We start from the raw sequence: 19,642 nt of genomic DNA on the forward strand, positions 1-19,642 counted from the left end.
CAATAAAAATATATCGTTCATCTGATGAAGTAAACCATATCTTTCTGGTGGGTGAATTATCCTACTAGATCTACGTAGCTACTGTGTTCCTTGTGTTTATACTTGAACATGCTCTTCATTGGATTTATCCTCATTAGAATTCTCAATAAATTCTAATTTTCTTGCTTGTCCACCTTTTTTAATACACTCTTTTTCAAGAAATATGACATTTCTACTGACCAATACCCTTTGGTCAGATTGGATGTAAAAGTAATAACCCAAAGTTTCCTTTGAGTATCCAATGAACCTCCCACTATCCGCTTTAGCTTCAAGTTTCTCACTCTTGAGTCTCTTGATAAAAGCAGGACATCCCCAAATCCTAAGATGAGTTAGGCTTGGTTGTTTACCATACCATATCTCATATGGTATTTTAGGTACAGACTTGGAAGGTACTCTGTTTAGTACATATGTTGCAGTAAGGAGAGCATATCCCCAAAGAGAAATTGGTAAGTCTGTATAACTCACCATTGATCGCACCATGTCTAACAGTGTGCGATTTCTCCTCTCAAATACTCCATTAAGCTCTGGTGTACCTGGAGGTGTCCATTGTGAAACAATACCATTTTCTTTAAGGTAAGACTGGAATTCTCCACTGAGATATTCACCACCTCGATCTGATCGTAGGGTTTTAATAACTTTTCCAGTATGTTTCTCTACTTCATTTCAGTATTCTTTGAACTTTTCAAAGGCTTTAGATTTATACTTCATTAAGTCTATTGAACTATACCTTGAGTGATCGTCGATAAAAGTTATGAAGTAGTAATATCCACCCATTGCTATTTCATTAAATGGCCCACATACATCAGTATGTATAAGTTCAAGTAAATCAGTGGCCCTTGTACTTCGTCTAACGAAGGGTGCCCTGGTCATTTTTCCTTGAAGACATGATTCACAAGTTGGATAAGGTTCTAAACCAAATAGACCTATTAGTCCATCTTTAGCCAATTTTGTGACTCTATCTTCTCCAATATGACCTAGCCTTAAATGCCATTTATATTTGGGGCTTATTTCTTCTCTTTCACGTTTATGTGTTATGGTATTTACATTCACAACATGCTCATTATTTTCTTTCATGTTTAGTTCATAAAGATCATTATCTAAAGTACCATATGCAACATATTTATTCTCATGATAAATGTTACAAATTTTATTTTTGAAATAAAATTCATAATTGTCTTTGCATAAACATGAAATTGAAACTATGTTCCTTACAGCAGAAGGAACAAATAAACAATCATTCAAACTTATTACATCCCCAGATGTCATTTATAAGAAAAATGTCCCTATAGCTAAGGCAGTAACCATTGCTCCATTTCCCACTCTAAGAGACACTTCTCCTTGTTTAAGTCTTCTACTTCTTTACAGATCCTGCATTGACATACAAATATGTGTGGTTGCAGCAGAATCTAAAATCCAAGAAGTAGAATGAATAATTGAAATATTAGTTTCAATAATGAACATACCTTCAGAAGGATTCTCTTTAGGCTTGACTTTCAAGCTGTTGAGGTAAGCTTTGCAATTCCTCTTCCAATGCCCATCCTTACCGCAATGGAAACATTTTCCCTTGTCATTGGGCTTATTAGCTTTCCCCTTCTTAATCCCACCTTTAGCCTTAGGTTGAAACTTTTTCTTTTTACCCTTTTTAGCTGAGGACCCTTCTATAGCCATAACATCTTTTGGCTTCTTTATGCAAGTTTCAGCAGTATTAAGCATCTTTAGCAGTTCAGCAAGACTGCACTCCATTTTATTCATGTTAAAATTCATGATAAATTGAGAGAATGAGTCTGGCAAGGACTGTAGGATAAGGTCGATAGCTAATTCCCCATCCATTGAGAAATTAAGAGCTTCCAGCTGCTCTATGTAGTCAATCATTTTGAGTACATGCTCATTGACCGATCCTTCAGTCATTCTCATTCTGAACAGTTTCTTAGATATCTCATATCTAACTGTTCTACTTTGTTCACTATACAACTATTGTAGATGAAGTATCATGGAACTTGCATTAGGCATATTTTCATGTTGCCTTTGTAGTTCATTGGACATCGATGCCAATATATAGCTTTTAGCACTTAGGTCATCATCTTGCCACTTCTGATAAGTGACACGTTCTGCCTCACTTGTTCCCTCAGGAATTTCATTTGGCTTAGGTGTATCAAGAACATAGCTAATTTTCTCATAATTAAGAATAATTCTTAAATTTCTGAACCAATCAACGTAATTGGGTCCCGTCAAACGGTAGTTTTCCAGAATTCGTGCCAACGGATTATTCATTATTAAATATTTCTGCAGAAAATATAAATTAAATTATTAGCATTTTATTTTATTATAATCTATTTGATTTTGGTCTTTAAACCAAATAGTACCTTCCACTATTTTATCATTTCATAACACTCCCATATGCAAGAAACGGAAACTCTCATTGGTAAAAGTTTCTAGTAGGAATCGGATTCTCATTAGCATAAGTTTACCTCACCTAACAGTTCTTGGCTTACTTATTATAATAAGTAGGTAACTCTTACCAAATGCATCTCATGCATGTACCGATTATCCTTCGGCCTCTAAATCATTAATACCTCACCTAACAGTTCTTAGTATAAATGATTTAGTTAAGTTTACCCTAATACCCTTGCATATTTCAAAACATCTTACTAATCTCACCTAACAGTTCTTGGTAGCTTAATGTATGAATTATGCATCATCGTATGATATATGGTTTGTTTTTAATATTTTAATGAATGAGTAGCCCATGTATCCATGACAACTAGCCCAAGCATAAAATATTTTAAATATTCCATTGGTATTAGTAGGCCATGATGGATATTCTCAATATCCATCATTACAACTTAACAATAATTATGTTTATTTAATTAGGGAGTATTTGGTCATTATTATGGTCTCACTTTTTAGCATGTTATTCCATTTTCAATATTCAAATATGTCTAAGCACCCTAATATACATCTCATGCATATTATAGACAAACCAACCAAGGATAATCATGGAATTTTCTAATAAAACCAATTTGAGCCAAAATTGGTTTTAAGGTCCACCTAGGTATCAAGCAAACAATAATGATTATGAGACATCTTATGCCTCAAATTATTACAATTATTAATTTCTATTTGAATGGCCAAAATATCATTGGAAGTGCTGCAACGATTCATAAAGTCTTCTTGCTCCAACCTCCAAGGCATCGTAAATACGCCGTCCCTCCTTTTACAATCATCTCACTTGTAGAAATTACATATTTAGAAGAACTGGGTACAAATTTAGGGGTAATGGGATACAATCAGATCTTAATAGAAGGAGAGACATGCAAGTCCCTATTTAAAAATATTACAACCATTAAAGCCTTTAGAAATCGGCCAAATCAACAAATAAATCAATAGCTCATTCAATCACGCATATATTCAATCATCACATGACATAAATTTATCATAAAATATCTAGGTCTTTCCATGATCATCCTTCATGCTATTATAAATGGAAATAACATAAATCATGCTTCAAAAATTCAAAATTGAATGAAGATGGCTCTGATACCACTTGAAGGGCAACATTTGTCCATGAGGTTTCTAAAAACGCAACTTTTGCGCAGTAAAATTAAAACGGATGGTGGAAGCTCTAGAAACCTCAGATCGGCTTCATTCAAAAACGAAAATCAAGAGGAAAGATTTAAGTTTAATTACCTCACTTGTAGTTTCAAAAACGACTTCGTGAAGTAGGAGAAAATGACTGAAAACAGCAAGCTACGAACACTGTCCAGAAAATAGAGCTCTGCACGAACAGCTTCTGTTTTCCCACGATCTGAGATCCTTAAAGCACCCCAATTGTGATGAATCTAGTCAGTCCACACTTAGAAATGTTCTAGGAGTTCATAGGATTTGGAATCTCGAAATTTCGTTTAGAAATGAGAGAGATAATGAAGAAACATGAATGCTAGTTCATGATGATTCATTCTACCAAATAAAGCCACCATCATCTCCAATAATGGCACCAAACATTATCATGTACTAGACCCACCCACTTAGCCATTATTTATTGAAAGTGATCTTATCACTTCAATATTTTATTTAATCAAATAAATAAATGCTAAATTAATTAATTTTATCTTTAATTAATTAATCCCATTTTGATCAAATCAAATGGTTGAATGTGGGCTTCTTTTGTGACATGTTCTAATGCTTTCTCTTAATCCATATTAGATCCAATAAAAGCCCAAAATTGGGCTAGAAGTCCATAATCATATATGAACCGGAACATGTCCAAAATGGTCATTTTACGTGCTCGATATTACATAATGTTTAATTGAGGATTTATGAAATTTATTTTGTTCCTTAAACTATTTATGGAACGTCTAAATTTCTATCTTAAATCATATTTAAGATATATATATATATATATATTCATTCTTAATGAATTATAATATAAATATTGATTTTCCTAAAATTAGGAAATTTAACTTCTCATTTTCTAGTAACTCCTTTTTCATTTCTATTTGGTGTGTGACCTTTTAGGTTCTTAGTTATAAGGTAGTAGAACTATTTTAATGATAACTCTTTATTCATTAAATGATGCTAAACGCTTTAGTCATCAATTAGAACTTTTCTAATGACCTTAAGATGCATTGCTAATACGCTTTACCAATATTAATCTTAAGGTTTCTACAAGTCATGAGTGACACCTAGCAGTATATCACAACTATCCAAATAACAAGAATTGTTGGATCTATAGAACCTATTCCATTGTATCTCTATGTCTTGGTCTCTTCATCATCCATGTCCAGAGAAAAGCATGGCTTATGGTTTATTATATTAAGCAGTTATGCTTTATCTCAAAATAAATCTAAATGAACTTGGCATGAAAATATAATTTGAACTCCTTCAAATATATTTCACCTTGGCCAAGGATTTTTCATACCAATTCATATTATCTCATAGGGACATCCTTTTTGTATATTACAAAGTGATGAATTCCATATTGGTCATACACTTGTCTTCATACATAGCCAACCATGACAGCTATTGCTAGATCTCTTCCTTGATTAGGAATCAATTATTATGCTTTCGCATATCAAAGATGTCTATGTATAAGACATCTGTTATGCCTCAGGTCTAAAGACCATTACTAAACATAGTGTCTATTACAATGTATAATAAGCCATTAACACTCAAAACCATATGGCATACTATATTTGGTCAAGTTCAGTAAACTCGTTCTCTCAACAAGTATCTATGTGTTTGACTTGACATCTCATGTCAATGATATGAAACTCACCATCCATTTTAGTATCACATACCATAAGGAGTCATAACACATAGTAGTATTTATAGGAATTTATAATGTCCAATCATAAATCCACCACTAGGAACTATTTTAGAAGTATAGTACAAAGGATGCACGTTTCATATTCTCGACAAACTCGAGAATGTGTTCCTTAACTATTTTACTTCTTGAACTATATTCATGAATGGTGATAACTTTGCCATTTTATAAATATCAAAATGCTATTCAAATACAATAATACCCTAAACAAACAAACACCATTCGATTGGCCTATAGGGCATATTACTAACAGCAACAAGTCGAGTTCCAAAAACATTTTGGCCTGAAGCTATTAATTGGATCATTCATATTTTGAACAAAAGCCCAACTTTTGCTGTTCAAAATATGACCCCTGAAGAAGCTTGGAATGGAAACAAACCTACAGTTCATCATTTCAGAATTTTCAGGAGTATTGCTTACACTTGTTTTCGGATCAAAAGAGGAGAAAGCTAGATGACAAAGGAGAAAAATGCATTTTTCTTGGTGTTAGTGATCTGTCAAAAGCCTACAAATTATACAATCCTATCACCAAGATGATTGTTGTCAGTCGTGATGTCATATTTGATGAAGAAAACTTTTGGTTATGGAACAATAACACTGTTGGGCAACAAATTTCTATTGATTTTCATGCAGAAGATGTCACTGAGTAGCAACAAGATATGATTGAGCAACATCCAATACTAACAGTTCCTATAGATCCTCCAAGTCCAGCCATTATTGAAACAAATTGCGAAAGACGTCAATGAGCTAAAAGAATGCCAGCATGGATGTCAGATTATAGGATAACTGGGGTTGATCATTCAGATGATCCACTTTCACATTTTGCTCTTTTTTTAGATTGTGATCCAGTAGTTTTTTGAAGATGCTATCAAAGAATCAAAGTGGCAGAAAGCCATGGATGCAGCCATTGAGAAAAACAGCACTCGAAATTTAGTGGAGCTTCCTAAAGGGCAAAAGACCATTGGGATTGAATGGGAGTACAAGACAAAACTAAAAGAAAATGGCAAAGTTGACAAATGCAAAGCGCGGTTGGTAGCTAAAGGCTATAAACAAGAGTATAACGTTGATTGTAAGGAAGGTTTTGCTCCTATCACAAGGCATGATACAATCAGACTAGTTATATCAATAGCAGCACAAAATTCATGGCCTATCCTTCACTTGGATGTAAAGTTAGCATTTTTACATGGCAATTTGGAGGAGCAGATATTTATTGATCAAGCCCCTGGTTATGTCATTCATGGTAGTGAGCGTAAAGTGTATAAATTAAACTAAATTTTACACGGATTAAAATAAGCTCTATGAGTTTCGTATAGTTGTATAGAAGCTTATTTTCTGAAGGAGGGTTTCAAACAATGTCCTTATGAACATATTGTTGGATTATAAACTTGATCCAAGATGAATAAATCAAGCCCAACTCATGGAAGGTTCCATGAGTAGGTTTTAATGGATGGTGATGATGTGTTTATTAGTTGAATAAATGAATGGTTGTGATTAGTTTGTTTCATGTATAAATACCCCCTCTCCCCTTTGGTTTAAACATCAAGTGAAGCAGCAAAATCTATAAGGTGTAGAGAGTGAAAAATAAGAGTTGTAATTGGTGAGGAGTGTTGTTGAAGAAATAAAATAGTGTGTTTTAATTGTTAATCCTCCAACAAAGTGGTATCAGAGCTAGTGCTTGATGCTATATATAGTCATATAGCATATCAAATCGAAGATCTCGACAAGAGGAACGTGACGCCGCAAAAATCATCCCGATCCGAGACCGGACACGCCCACACTTGCCGCCGGAAGTTTTATGTCCTGAAGCTGAGTCGACTCACCGAGTTGAACCAAGCTGAGCCGAACTGAACCAAGGCGAGCCGAGCTGAACCGAATCAAGTCGAACCGAGCCAACTGGAGCTGAACCAATCCGGACCGAACCGAGACTACCAAGCCGGTGTTGACCGTTGACCGACGTTGACCGTTGACCAGCGTTGACCGTTGACCGTTGACCGAAAGTTGACTCGAGTCCTTCCCAAGGTTTTTTGACGTGCCGGATCCATCTGTGCATTCAGAATCTCCAAATTCTCACTCAATTTGTGAGTTATGGCAAACGGTGGTATGATGTCATTTCAAGTTCCACAATTAAAAGGAAGTAAGTTTGACAATTGGAGTATTAAAATAAAGGCTCTATTGGGTGCACATGACGTATGGGATGTCGTGGAGAAAGGCTTTATTGTGCCAGAAAATGAAGCCACTTTAACTGCGGCGTAGAAGGAGAATTTAAAAGACTTGAAGAAGAAAGAGAATAAAGCAAAGTATCTCATCTTTCAATCATTAGATGAAGATGCTTTTGAAAAGATTGCTGGTACAACCTCCTCAAAAGAAGCATGGGAGAAACTAGAGACCTCTTACAAAGGAGCGGAGCAAATTAAGAAGGTTCGTCTCCAAACATTACGAGGAGAATTTGAGTCCTTACACATGAAGGTGTCGGAGTCAATTTCTGACTACTTTACTCGAGTTGTGACCGTTTCCAATGAATTAAAAAGAAATGGCGAGGAGTTAAAAGAGGTAAGGATCATTGAAAAGATACTTCGATCAGTAGACTCGAAGTTTGATCATATTGTTGTGACAATTGAAGAAACAAGAGATCTGGAGGATATGACGATCGAGCAACTTCAAGGAAGGTTGCAAGCCTATGAAGAAAAACAAAAAAAGAAGCAAGGAATCGAAGAACAACTTCTCAAGATGGAAGTCAATCCAAAGAAAAGAGAAGAAAGCTCCGACAATGAGAGAAGGCACTATGTCCGAGGTAGAGGTCGAGGACGAGGTAGAGGTCGTGGTCATGGACGAGGTTGGGATTTCAACAACAACAACTCCAATTATGCCAAAGGAGAAAGCTCAACCAGAGGACGAGGCAGAGGCAATTCAAGATCGAGGTATGACAAATCCCAAGTACAGTGCTATAATTGTCAAAAGTTTGGGCATTATGCTTCAGAATGCATAGCTCCAAGCACCAGAATTGAAGAGAGAGTGAACTATGCTGAAGAGAAAAATGGTGAAGATGGCACACTTTTACTAGCATGCAATGACACAAATGGAGGTCAAGAAAATACATGGTATCTTGACACAGGTGCTAGCAATCATATGAGTGGAAACAGAAGCATATTCGTGCAACTAAGTGAATTTGTGAATGGCAGTGTCACTTTTGGAGATGATTCAAAAGTACCAGTGAAGGGTAGAGGTAACATTCTTTTTCGTGCAAAAGATGGTAGCCACCAAATAATTTCGAATGTTTACAAAGCAACATTCTTAGTTTAGGTCAACTTTTAGAAAAGGGCTATGATATTCACTTAAAAGATTATAGTCTTTTTCTAAGAGATGACAAAGGAAATCTAATTACAAAAGTGAGAATGTCAAAGAATAGAATGTTTCCTTTAAATATTCAAAATGATGTTGCAAAATGTCTCAAAGCCTGTCACAAAGATCAATCCTGGACTTGGCATCTTCGATATGGGCATCTCAACTTTAGAGGACTGGAGCTACTATCTAAGAAGAACATGGTGAAAGGCTTGCCATACATCAATCACCCTAATAAACTTTGTGAAGGATGTTTACTTGGCAAGCAGTTCAGAAAGAGCTTTCCAAAGGAGTCAAACTCAAGAGCTCAGAAGCCACTCGAGCTCATTCATACTGATGTGTGTGGTCCATTCAAGCCAAACTCCCTTGGTAAAAGTAATTACTTCCTTCTTTTTATAGATGATTTTTCAAGAAAAACTTGGGTGTATTTTTTGAAGCAAAAATCAGAAGTCTTTGAAGCTTTTAAGAAGTTTAAAGCTGCAGTTGAAAAAGAAAGTGGATACCAGATTAAAGCCATGAGATCTGATCGAGGTGGAGAGTTCACTTCCAAAGAATTTTTAGAGTTTTGTAAAGCAAATGGAATTCGACGCCCTTTGACAATTCCAAGATCCCCCCAACAAAATGGTGTTGCAGAAAGGAAGAACAGAACCATCCTCGACATGGCAAGAAGCATGCTTAAGAGTAAGAGGCTACCCAAAGAATTTTGGGCTGAAGCAGTTGCATGTGCAATCTACTTATCCAATCGATCTCCAACAAGAAGCGTGTGGGGCAAGACGCCACAAGAAGCTTGGAGTGGAAGAAAACCTGGCATCACCCATCTAAGAGTTTTCAGAAGCATTGCCCATGTACATGTACCAGACGAAAGTAGAGCCAAGCTGGATGACAAAAGTGAGCAGTTTATCTTCATCGGCTACGACAACAACTCCAAAGGATACAAGCTTTACAATCCAAACAATGGAAAGATCGTGATCAGTCGAGATGTAATTTTTTATGAAGAAGGAGAATGGGATTTTGGCTCTGGTGTGGATGACTTCAACTTCTTTTCCATTGAAGAAGATGATCATACACAGGTAAAACAAGTAGATGAACAACAAGAGCCTGCCACTCCACCTATCTCACCAGCACCAACCACATGCGGAGATTCACCACCGTCTTTCTTAAATGAAAGAACCGAAGAACGTACAAGGAGTCTTCAAGATCTCTATGAGGTAACTGAGAGACATGATAATCTCACTCTCTTTTGCCTCTTTGCTGATTGTGAGCCAGTCAACTTCCAAGAAGCTGCACTAGATGAGAAGTGGAGAATTGCAATGGATGAAGAAATCAAAGCCATTGTGAAGAATGATACTTGGGAGCTTACTACTCTTCCAAAAGGTCACAAGGCGATCGGTGTCAAATGGGTGTATAAAACAAAAAGAAATGCGAAGGGAGAAATTGAAAGGCACAAGGCGAGGCTAGTTGCAAAAGGCTATAGTCAAAAGGCTGGCATAGACTATGACGAGGTATTTGCTCCTATAGCTCGACTTGAAACTATTAGACTTATTATTTCTTTGGCTGCTCAAAACAAATGGAAGATTTTTCAAATGGATGTGAAGTCTGCTTTCTTGAATGGATTCCTTGAAGAAGAAGTTTACATCGAACAACCATTAGGCTATGTGGTGAAAGGACACGAGGACAAAGTTTTGAGATTGAAGAAAGCTCTTTATGGGTTAAAGCAAGCACCAAGGGCATGGAATAGCAGAATTGACAAGTATTTTCAAGAGAAAGGCTTCACCAAATGCCCATATGAACATGCTCTCTACGTCAAAGAAAAATATGGAGATATTTTGATTGTGTGCCTGTATGTGGATGATCTCATCTTCACTGGAAGTAATCCAAGCTTGTTTGAAGAGTTCAAGAGAGTGATGATCAAAGAGTTCGAGATGACTGACATCGGACTGATGGCATATTACCTCGGCATTGAAGTCAAGCAAAAGGAAGAAAGCATATTTATCTCCCAAGAAAGCTATGCAGAGGAGATTCTTAAGAAGTTCAAGATGAATGATTGTAAGCCTATAAGCACACCAGTGGAATGCGGAGTCAAGTTATCCAAACATGATGAAGGCAAAGATATAGATCCAACATTCTTTAAAAGTTTGGTTGGAAGCCTACGTTATTTGACATGCACAAGACCAGATATCCTTTATGCTGTTGGACTTGTGAGCCGATACATGGAGAATCCAAAGACTACCCATTTTAAAGCTGCAAAAAGAATCCTTCGCTACATCAAAGGTACAACTAATTTCGGCTTGCTATACTCATTTTCTAATAACTACAAGCTTGTTGGATATAGCGATAGCGATTGGGGTGGAGATGTAGATGATCGAAAGAGCACCACGGGATTTGTGTTCTTCATAGGAGATACTACTTTCACATGGATGTCAAAGAAGCAACCAATTGTCACGCTATCCACCTGTGAAGTTGAATATGTAGCTGCCACATCAAGTGTTTGTGATGCAATTTGGCTCAGAAATTTGCTAAAGGAGTTGAGTTTGGCACAAGAAGAGCCAACTGAGATTTGTGTTGATAACAAATCAGCAATTGCCTTATCCAAGAATCCAGTCTTTCATGATCGAAGTAAACACATAGACACTCGCTATCATTTCATTTCATAAGAGAGTGTATTGCAAGAAAAGAAGTGCAAATCAAGTATGTAAAATCACAAGATCAAGCAGCTGATATCTTCACCAAACCACTCAAATAAGAAGACTTTGTAAAATTCAGAAGTTTGCTTGGTGTCACAGGATCAAGTTTAAGGGGAGGTGTTGGATCATAAACTTGATCCAAGATGAATAAATCAAGCCCAACTCATGGAAGGTTCCATGAGTAGGTTTTAATGGATGGTGAGGATGTGTTTATTAGTTGAATAAATGAATGGTTGTGATTAGTTTGTTTCATGTATAAATACCCCCTCTCCCCTTTGGTTTAAACATCAAGTGAAGCAGCAAAATCTCTAAGGTGTAGAGAGTGAAAAATACGAGTTGTAATTGGTGAGGAGTGTTGTTGAAGAAATAAAATAGTGTGTTTTTTGTGTGTTTTAATTGTTAATCCTCCAACACATATACTCTTTATAAAAGTTGAAGACGGAGGAAAAATGCTCATAGTTTGCTTATACATAGATGATTTGCTTTACATTAGAAATGATAGGGCCATGTGCGTGACGGTGTTGACACACACTGGAAGCATCGACTATCTACTAAAAAAACAAGCATTTTTTTCCTAAGAAACACAAAAGGAAATGTAGTCTATATAGAGGTGATAAGTATGCAGTCTATATATTTTACTATATGGTAAGATGTAGGAAATGTGGGGAAGGGCATTAAGTTGCAAGGTTCAGATCCAAGTTGGCAATAAAAATTGCTATTATGCTACAACTTTTCTCAATATACTCCACACTTTTCACCCTAGATTATACATTTTTTCAAAGAAAAAATGAAATAACGTTAAACAGAGTGCAACTTATCATATTAGTATAGACATACAAATATAAAAAGATGCTTAAGGCAACTTGAAATATTTATACCTGACCACTCGTGGATGAGTGCATCTCATCATCAAAAGTGCCAAAATGGAAACACAAAGGAATGTGTTCGACTAAAAAGTTAGCAGTAGATCATTAAGTCAATATATATTCTATTCAAAATTTAAAAAAAAAATACACATAAGAAAATCAAAATACCCAAAATGTGAAATTAACAATAAACCATGGAATTTTCTTTACCAGACTCAATGATGCTTATGGAAAACTAAGATAGTTTCCATCATTATTGATGTTATTAAAGTTTACAAGATATAGGGGTGGGCAAAACCGGGTTCGGGTCAACCCGATCGGGTTTCGGGTTGTTCGAGTGGGATGAAAATTAATCCGATAGAACTCGAACTTACAACCCGACCCGACCCGATCCGAAGATAATTCTGATAAAGATGTTGAGTCTGATGGTGAGAATGAACAAAACCTTGAAAACATTGAATCTATACTCAATGATTTTCTGTTTGCTTTAAAGCAAATCACCACAAGAAAATACTTGATAAAAATTACTTTAATTCTTTCTAAAGACTTTGAAATTGACCCAACCCGAACATCCTTTTCTTGCTTAGTTCATCATAAGGAATTCGGATCCAATCCAATATATTCGGATCAGGTCGGGTCGGGTGGAATTCGGGTAGGATCGGTTCAGGTTAGCCAATTTTCTTGATTTTATTACTAATATTTTTTTTTACAGTAAATGATTTCATTTCGAGTAAAACACAATAAATAACTATTAATTGTCTAGTTTACTATATATAAATTATATATACCATCAATTCAAAGCTTAAAAAAAAAGCTTCAGAAAATAAAACTCAAAGTTTCAAACGGGAGAAACTCGGGTCGGGTAACTCGGGTTGAATCCTTGAAGGCTTGGAGCAGTAGAGTGCAGATAAGTGGCCACGGACGGGCAGCAGCAAATGGACAGACGCGCAGTAGCAAATCGGTGGACACGCAGCAAATCGGCGTGGAGTCGCGCAGCAGATGGGATGCTTCTTGAGGGTGAGGCTGTGACTTGTGTGGCGGCCTCTATTGGCGAGTTGGCATTGGCCCAACACCGTTGTCTGTGGCTGTGTATGTGTTTTGTGTAATGAGATTGAGGAGAGTTGTGAGTCTAGTGAGTGTTTGTGTATGTAACCGTGTAATCGTGTATTGTGAGAGGAAATTTTGTGATTTGTGTGTGTGGCGTGTGTGCTTTAGGTTTAGGTTTTTTTTTTTTTTTTATAGCAACCCGATCGGGTTTCACCATTTTCATGTCGGGTAATTTGCCCACCCCTAACAAGATATAGATAGAAAGAATTGTGATGCATGAGTGTTATATATATATGTATGTATGTATGTATGTATGTATGTATGTATCTATATATATACATATATATAATAAAGCTAGGCTCTTTGTTGGCTATTCATAGATCTGGAGTTCTCTTCTATTGCTGATTTAGCTGCCTTCTTTCAGAACCTTAGTAGCGAGTATCTTATAATTATAAGGGGAGCAGGCGGTGAGATTCCTGTTAGAATCTATATATATATATATATGTATGTATCGATATGTATGTAACGGGAAAAAGCATAACTGAAACCAATTATAAATGCGATGGTTGCATTATAATGCCACAAAAATACAACAATCAGGCGGTGGTGTAATTACAATTAGAACCTAACCTTCAAGAGCCATACTATAGACATTGATAATCCAACAAAAAATCAAGTTAGCTTTTTGAAACATATTTATAAACTAACATTGGAGATGGTACTCCATTTATAAACAAAATTACAAGCTCAAATGCAAGTCAACTCAGCAAAATCATTACCAATTACATTCATCCAACTCAACTCTTCCACATCAATATATCCAACATTCCCTCCTCTTTTCTTTTGGGAGTAAATAGTAATTAACAAACAAATTAAATCTTCTAATCCAGAATTGCCCAAATAAAGAACTTTAATTTAATTAGTTGATTTTTCTCTCCAGCAAGATTTTTATTTTTTTAGCCAAAAAATGACCGTCACTTTTTCTATTTTTAAAAAATATTGAATTTGTCTGCATACATTCTAAACCTCTGCTATGTTTAGGAAGTAAAATATTTTCTGGTCCAAGCAATTCCTTCCAAAATGTTAAAAAAAAAAAAAGAAGTCCAAATCTCGTCGACAATATGTATTACATTTGGGCTAATGCTTTTTACACCCTTGTGATATCCTTATAACAGCCTATTTTTTTTTTTTTTTTGTAATCATAGTTCTACTGTTATTAAAAATTACATAAAAGAATAAATATGAATTTAATTAAACTAAAATGTCTTTGGAAATCATGAACCAAGAACTATTTTTTTATCCTAATATGTGATATAATTAATTTTTATTGATGAAATCAAAATAATTTCGAAACAATGAAGATATAAATTACCTAGTAATTATTTTTATTATGAAAAAGTATGTTTACAATTTTAATTGATTCATTCTAAATGATAAAAAAATCTAATTAAAACATTATTGTACTTTTATATCCTTTTTATAATTTCATTAAAGAAAAAGCTATAAATAAGAAATGAGGATTTTTTTAAGAGTTTAAAATAAGTTATACTCTGTTATTGCATTCTAATAGCCCTTCAAGTTCATCTAGTACTTGAACCTTGGTGGGACTACCAAATGGCAATGGGTTAGGTATTGTATATGGATGTCGATACAATACATCTATCCATTTGGTAGAGAATATTCATGTCATTGACCCTTATCCATTACGCGCTTGAATGGACATGGATTAGGGATTCTCTAATAAAAATTAGAGATATCCATCCCCTTCTCCTATCCCCTATCCCCTTTTATTTTATATCATCAGCATATTTTTAAGGAAGAAAAAAAAGATACTTTAACTATTTAGCTCTAAATGAACATGTAGCATTTTATTCTAAAATAATTTTTAAAAATCATTTTCAATTTTAAGTAAATATTAACTATAATATGATGATTGTTAAGTTCAACTTTAATTGATGAGAATAAGTTGTTTACTTACACTAGAATGAGAGTATGGAATAGGAATCAAAATTTCATTATGTGTTTATTTGTCTTAGATTGGGAGTCAATTATTTTAAATTATAATTTTACCATTATTTAAAGATATGTAAAATAAACTATTTATTTTAATTATATAAACCATAATTTTTTATTTAATTTTAATTTAATTAAGTAACTAAAATTATTGAAAAGGACAACACAAATGAAACATCATTATTAATAATATACTGCAAAATTAAATTTTCTTAGAGTAAAATATTTATTATTATTATTATTAATTAAAATTAAATAAATATAATATATTAAAATTAAATAAATATAATAATATTATAATTAATAAGCTTAATATTATTATTATTAATAAATGTATTATTATTAAATAATATATAATATTATTTAAAAAATGATATTATTACTTTTAAATAAATTTGACATTATTTTATTTTAATAAATATAATTATATTATATTTAATAAGAAAATGGTATAAAAAGAAGACCTCCTTATGGTAGTGGAATCCTCTTAAATTTCTTGCCTTAACGACACTGTATCATCTCTTGGTCACCACGGACAAATTTGATAAATTTCTATTGTGAGCGACGCTGTTTTGTTCTCCATGCTCCCCTACCCAAAGATGCACAAGCGGTGACTTCATTCGACTTTTCCCAGCCCACTGACAGTGACGAGCGTCACACCCACACCGTATGAGTAAATAATAATAATTATAAAATTTTGATGATGATAGTGATTGAAATTAACTACCAATGTTGAATTCAGCGTTAAGACCCTGAGGGAAACAAATTTATTGGCGCCAAAATCTTGATCTCAATTTACTGTATATATATTTTTACTATTATACGTCTCGTTGGTTTATTATTTATTGGAATTCGAAAAATGTGTATTTGCCACTCGGCCGAAAGATTCCATATTGAAATATGGAGATTCAATTTCTCCATCAAATAAAAAAATAATTGAGTGGAGACTGTTTTCTCCGTTATAAAATTAAGTAGAGTAGATATTTTTTAAAAATTAACAAGCATAGAAAATATAAATAGATCAGTAGTTGTTTGATTGTAATATCAGTCTAAAAAATGTGAGTGTATATGTTTCAAGTAACAACTTTATTAAGGCCATTTAAGGTATATAAGTTGAGATTTTATACTTGTGTCGTGTGAGCTTCATGTAATTTTACATGGCCAGAGACGTGTCAAAGTTGACAAACATGCAATTATTAATAAAGAATTATGGATTTATCATTCAAGATTATTGTGTGATATAGGACGTTATTTTATTTATTATTATAGGTATTTTGTTATTTTCTATTTTAATTAGCGCCATGTTTTAGTATTTTATTTCTATTATAATTATTATTTAATTTCCCTTTTAACTTAACTTTTACTTCATTATAAATAAAGAGGTCTTTTTATTATTTTATTATTTTCTTAGCTTCAGCTTTAATTATTCAATAAAACCCTTTTTTTACAATTCCCTTTGGGATCATTTATTAAAATCTCTCTTATAGAATCATTTTGGTTAGAGCGTAATCTAATCTCATTTAACACATTATTAAATTCTCATTGAGTCGTTTGCATTAGAATGAAATCTAATCTGCTTCAATTAGAATGTAACCTAAACGTGTAGGCGGTGTTATCTATCTTATCAATTCCGCTATTAATTCCACTTTTGCTATCCTGCTTTGTCATCATGAAGTATCAATTCCGCTCTCGCTATCCCGCTCCATCATTATGATTAATCCAAAAACTTCAGATATATACATGCAACCAAATATCAGAAATTATGGTGCGTTTACTTCATGGAATGGGAATAGGGTGGAATGAGAATAGGCTGGGAATGAGATTTCAATGTTTACTTAGCAAAAATAAATGGGAATGGGAATGGGAATGTGCTGGAATGCCCTTCATGTATTTACTTGACAAAATAAATGGGAATAAGGAATGGGAATGAAAATCAATTTACCAAAATACCCATAGTATTCCTTTGTGAAAACCATAGAAAGGCCCACAACCCGATCTAACGACACTGATTCTTCTCGGCCACTAAGGATAAATTTCCCAAGTTTCATGGTGAACGACACCGTTTTGTTCTCCTTGCTTGCCACGCAAAACTGTGCCAATGAGTCACTTCACTGAAGTGCACGTGTCAATCATCTTCTCAGTTCACAGGTTTATAAATTAATTGAATTGAAAAAAAGAAGAAGATATTATCTACAAAAGATTATTGAAATGGCTATCTCCAGATCCAGCTTAACCAAGGAGGTCAATTTTGCATTTAACAAAACAAAAAATCACTCAAATAAATGCATTTTTATTGAAAATCTAATGCAAAAAATGTGTTTTTTCTGTCTTTTTTATTCACAGGTCGGATTGCAGTTGCACTTTTGCCCACTTGGTTATAACATTATAGTCCGAACAGCTTGGTATGGCTTTTATGCACTTACTTTTAACTCCTTATTAACAAAAATGTTTGTGTGTGTGTGTCTTCAATTAATTAAAATTGGGTCGGTTGCTTTTTGATTAACAGTGAATCATATGTGCTAAACCTTGCATCGACTATTATTGTAACTTGTTACGCAGATATCAATGTAATGTTAGAGTAATGATCTAGTGGGTGAACATGGTTCTCACTTTACGATAAGTAGCAGTGCCACATGACGATGTCCAGTACTAAATAATCTAGATAAATTTTTTATTCTTATTTTTTTTTCATTTTTGGGTATTTGTGCAGCTACTCTGTGGGTGTTGCTTTACCAGTGTACTCAACAGTCAAGGCAATTGAGAGGAAAGATGAAGATGTGCAACAAAAGTGGCTCATGTATTAGGCAGGTTGGAATTTCTTTTTATTTTTATATTTATTATTATTGTTTTTGTTAGCCTTGTCACTTTGCTTATTTTGTTATTTGAGGTTTTCGTGGATTCTCAAATTTCCTCAGTGTCCATTATTTTTAGCCCAAGTGTTTTCTTGTTAGATACTTTGATTAGTTGGCTGGGTTTTGCCGGATTTGTAGCACACCACTGGCTGGGTTTCACTCCTCAACTTGCCCCCATTATTTTCCAATCGGTCCCATCACCTAAAACGACTGGATTGTCGTCGATCGGCCACTTGGAGGTTCACGGCTTTGAGAGCTCGTTCCATCGCCGTCGTTGCGCGTGGAACATCACTGATGACTATCAGACTCGAGCTTCACGACCACCGTTGACCGGCTAGGGCAATTCAGTAATTTCACATTTTAAGGGCGATTTTGTAATTTCTGACCCTATAAAGATTTTATTCATTTCTGAAATTGAGGAATGGTTGTAATAACGATTCCGAGGGTAATTTGGTGATTTAGGATTTCAGAGTATTTTAATGATTTACGTACTCGAGGGTATTTTAGCAATTTCATCGGCGCGAGAGTTGTGCATTATGCATAGATGGTTGGTTCGAGTTTATTGCATAAATTTAGTCCTAATTCCGATTTATGAAAAATAGTTATGTCGTTTCCTTGATTTAGGAGGATCCACGAGCGAGAACCGGTCCGCAGGCGTGGACGATAACCAAGGCTGAACATCGTCACTGTGAATGGAATATACAAAACCTATTTTTATAGTTTATTATGATAGTAATGCACATTTGTGAAATAAGTTTTTTAAATACTTGTATTTAATGATTTTCTCGAAATGGATTTTATTCCACATATTGATTTGTTATTAAAAAAGTGTTTGGTTAATGATTTTCCGTGTTGATTTTGAATAAAACCATATAGTATCTTAAAGATAAGATAAATGGATTCAAATGTGTTAATGAAAGGAAAAATATGATTTAAAGTATGGTTAAATGGTATACGAATATGAGTACAAAGATTGTTTTTAAGTCATTGGACAATACCCTTCCCCGGTAACAGTGATACATATATAATGAGGCTTTTAGGGTCCGTCTGAACACACTTAGAGGCCTTGGGTCATGTGTTTGGGTGCTTTTTCTTTTTGAGGGCATATGCATATGATATGATGATAATAGTATACAGATACAAATGATACATATGTAATACAAGCCTTTGGGGCCCGTCTTAGTACACATAGAGGCTTTGGGCCGTGTGCTTAGGCGTTTTGTCTTTTGGAGACTAGATTATGCATGCACAGATATGATGAGATATATGACGAAATATGAGATGACACTTCCCTGTCTATCCGTGTAGCTCTAGTGCATGATGGCACCTAGATAGTACATCATTGCCCGTCCCTTGAGTTCCGGATACGACGAGATTATTCTATTGGGTACTTGTTTAGTGATGATTTCAAATTTGTGTATTTTATATGATATTGTGATATGATTTCTATGGTTACTACATGCGATATTATATATGCTC

The 19,642-nt window shown here is 34.5% G+C and overlaps 2 protein-coding genes across 2 annotated transcripts; one reads left to right on the plus strand and one right to left on the minus strand.

The window, feature by feature from the left end:
* Positions 1-1,199: 1,199 nt before the first annotated feature.
* LOC107175103 (uncharacterized) lies at positions 1,200-4,048 on the minus strand. Its single transcript, XM_015526466.3, has 2 exons — positions 1,503-4,048; positions 1,200-1,407 (listed from the first exon to the last, which is right to left on the minus strand). The coding sequence occupies exons 1-2, from the start codon at positions 1,951-1,953 to the stop codon at positions 1,391-1,393; spliced, it is 468 nt and encodes a 155-aa protein (XP_015381952.2). The 5' UTR covers positions 1,954-4,048; the 3' UTR covers positions 1,200-1,390.
* Positions 4,049-6,256: 2,208 nt separating this feature from the next.
* Positions 6,257-8,662, plus strand: LOC127898846 (uncharacterized). The gene is made up of 2 exons (XM_052431337.1): positions 6,257-6,602; positions 7,683-8,662. The coding sequence occupies exons 1-2, from the start codon at positions 6,257-6,259 to the stop codon at positions 8,660-8,662; spliced, it is 1,326 nt and encodes a 441-aa protein (XP_052287297.1).
* Positions 8,663-19,642: the final 10,980 nt, after the last annotated feature.

This window comes from Citrus sinensis, chromosome 7 (assembly GCF_022201045.2).
Source record: "Citrus sinensis cultivar Valencia sweet orange chromosome 7, DVS_A1.0, whole genome shotgun sequence".
Lineage (NCBI taxonomy): Eukaryota > Viridiplantae > Streptophyta > Magnoliopsida > Sapindales > Rutaceae > Citrus > Citrus sinensis.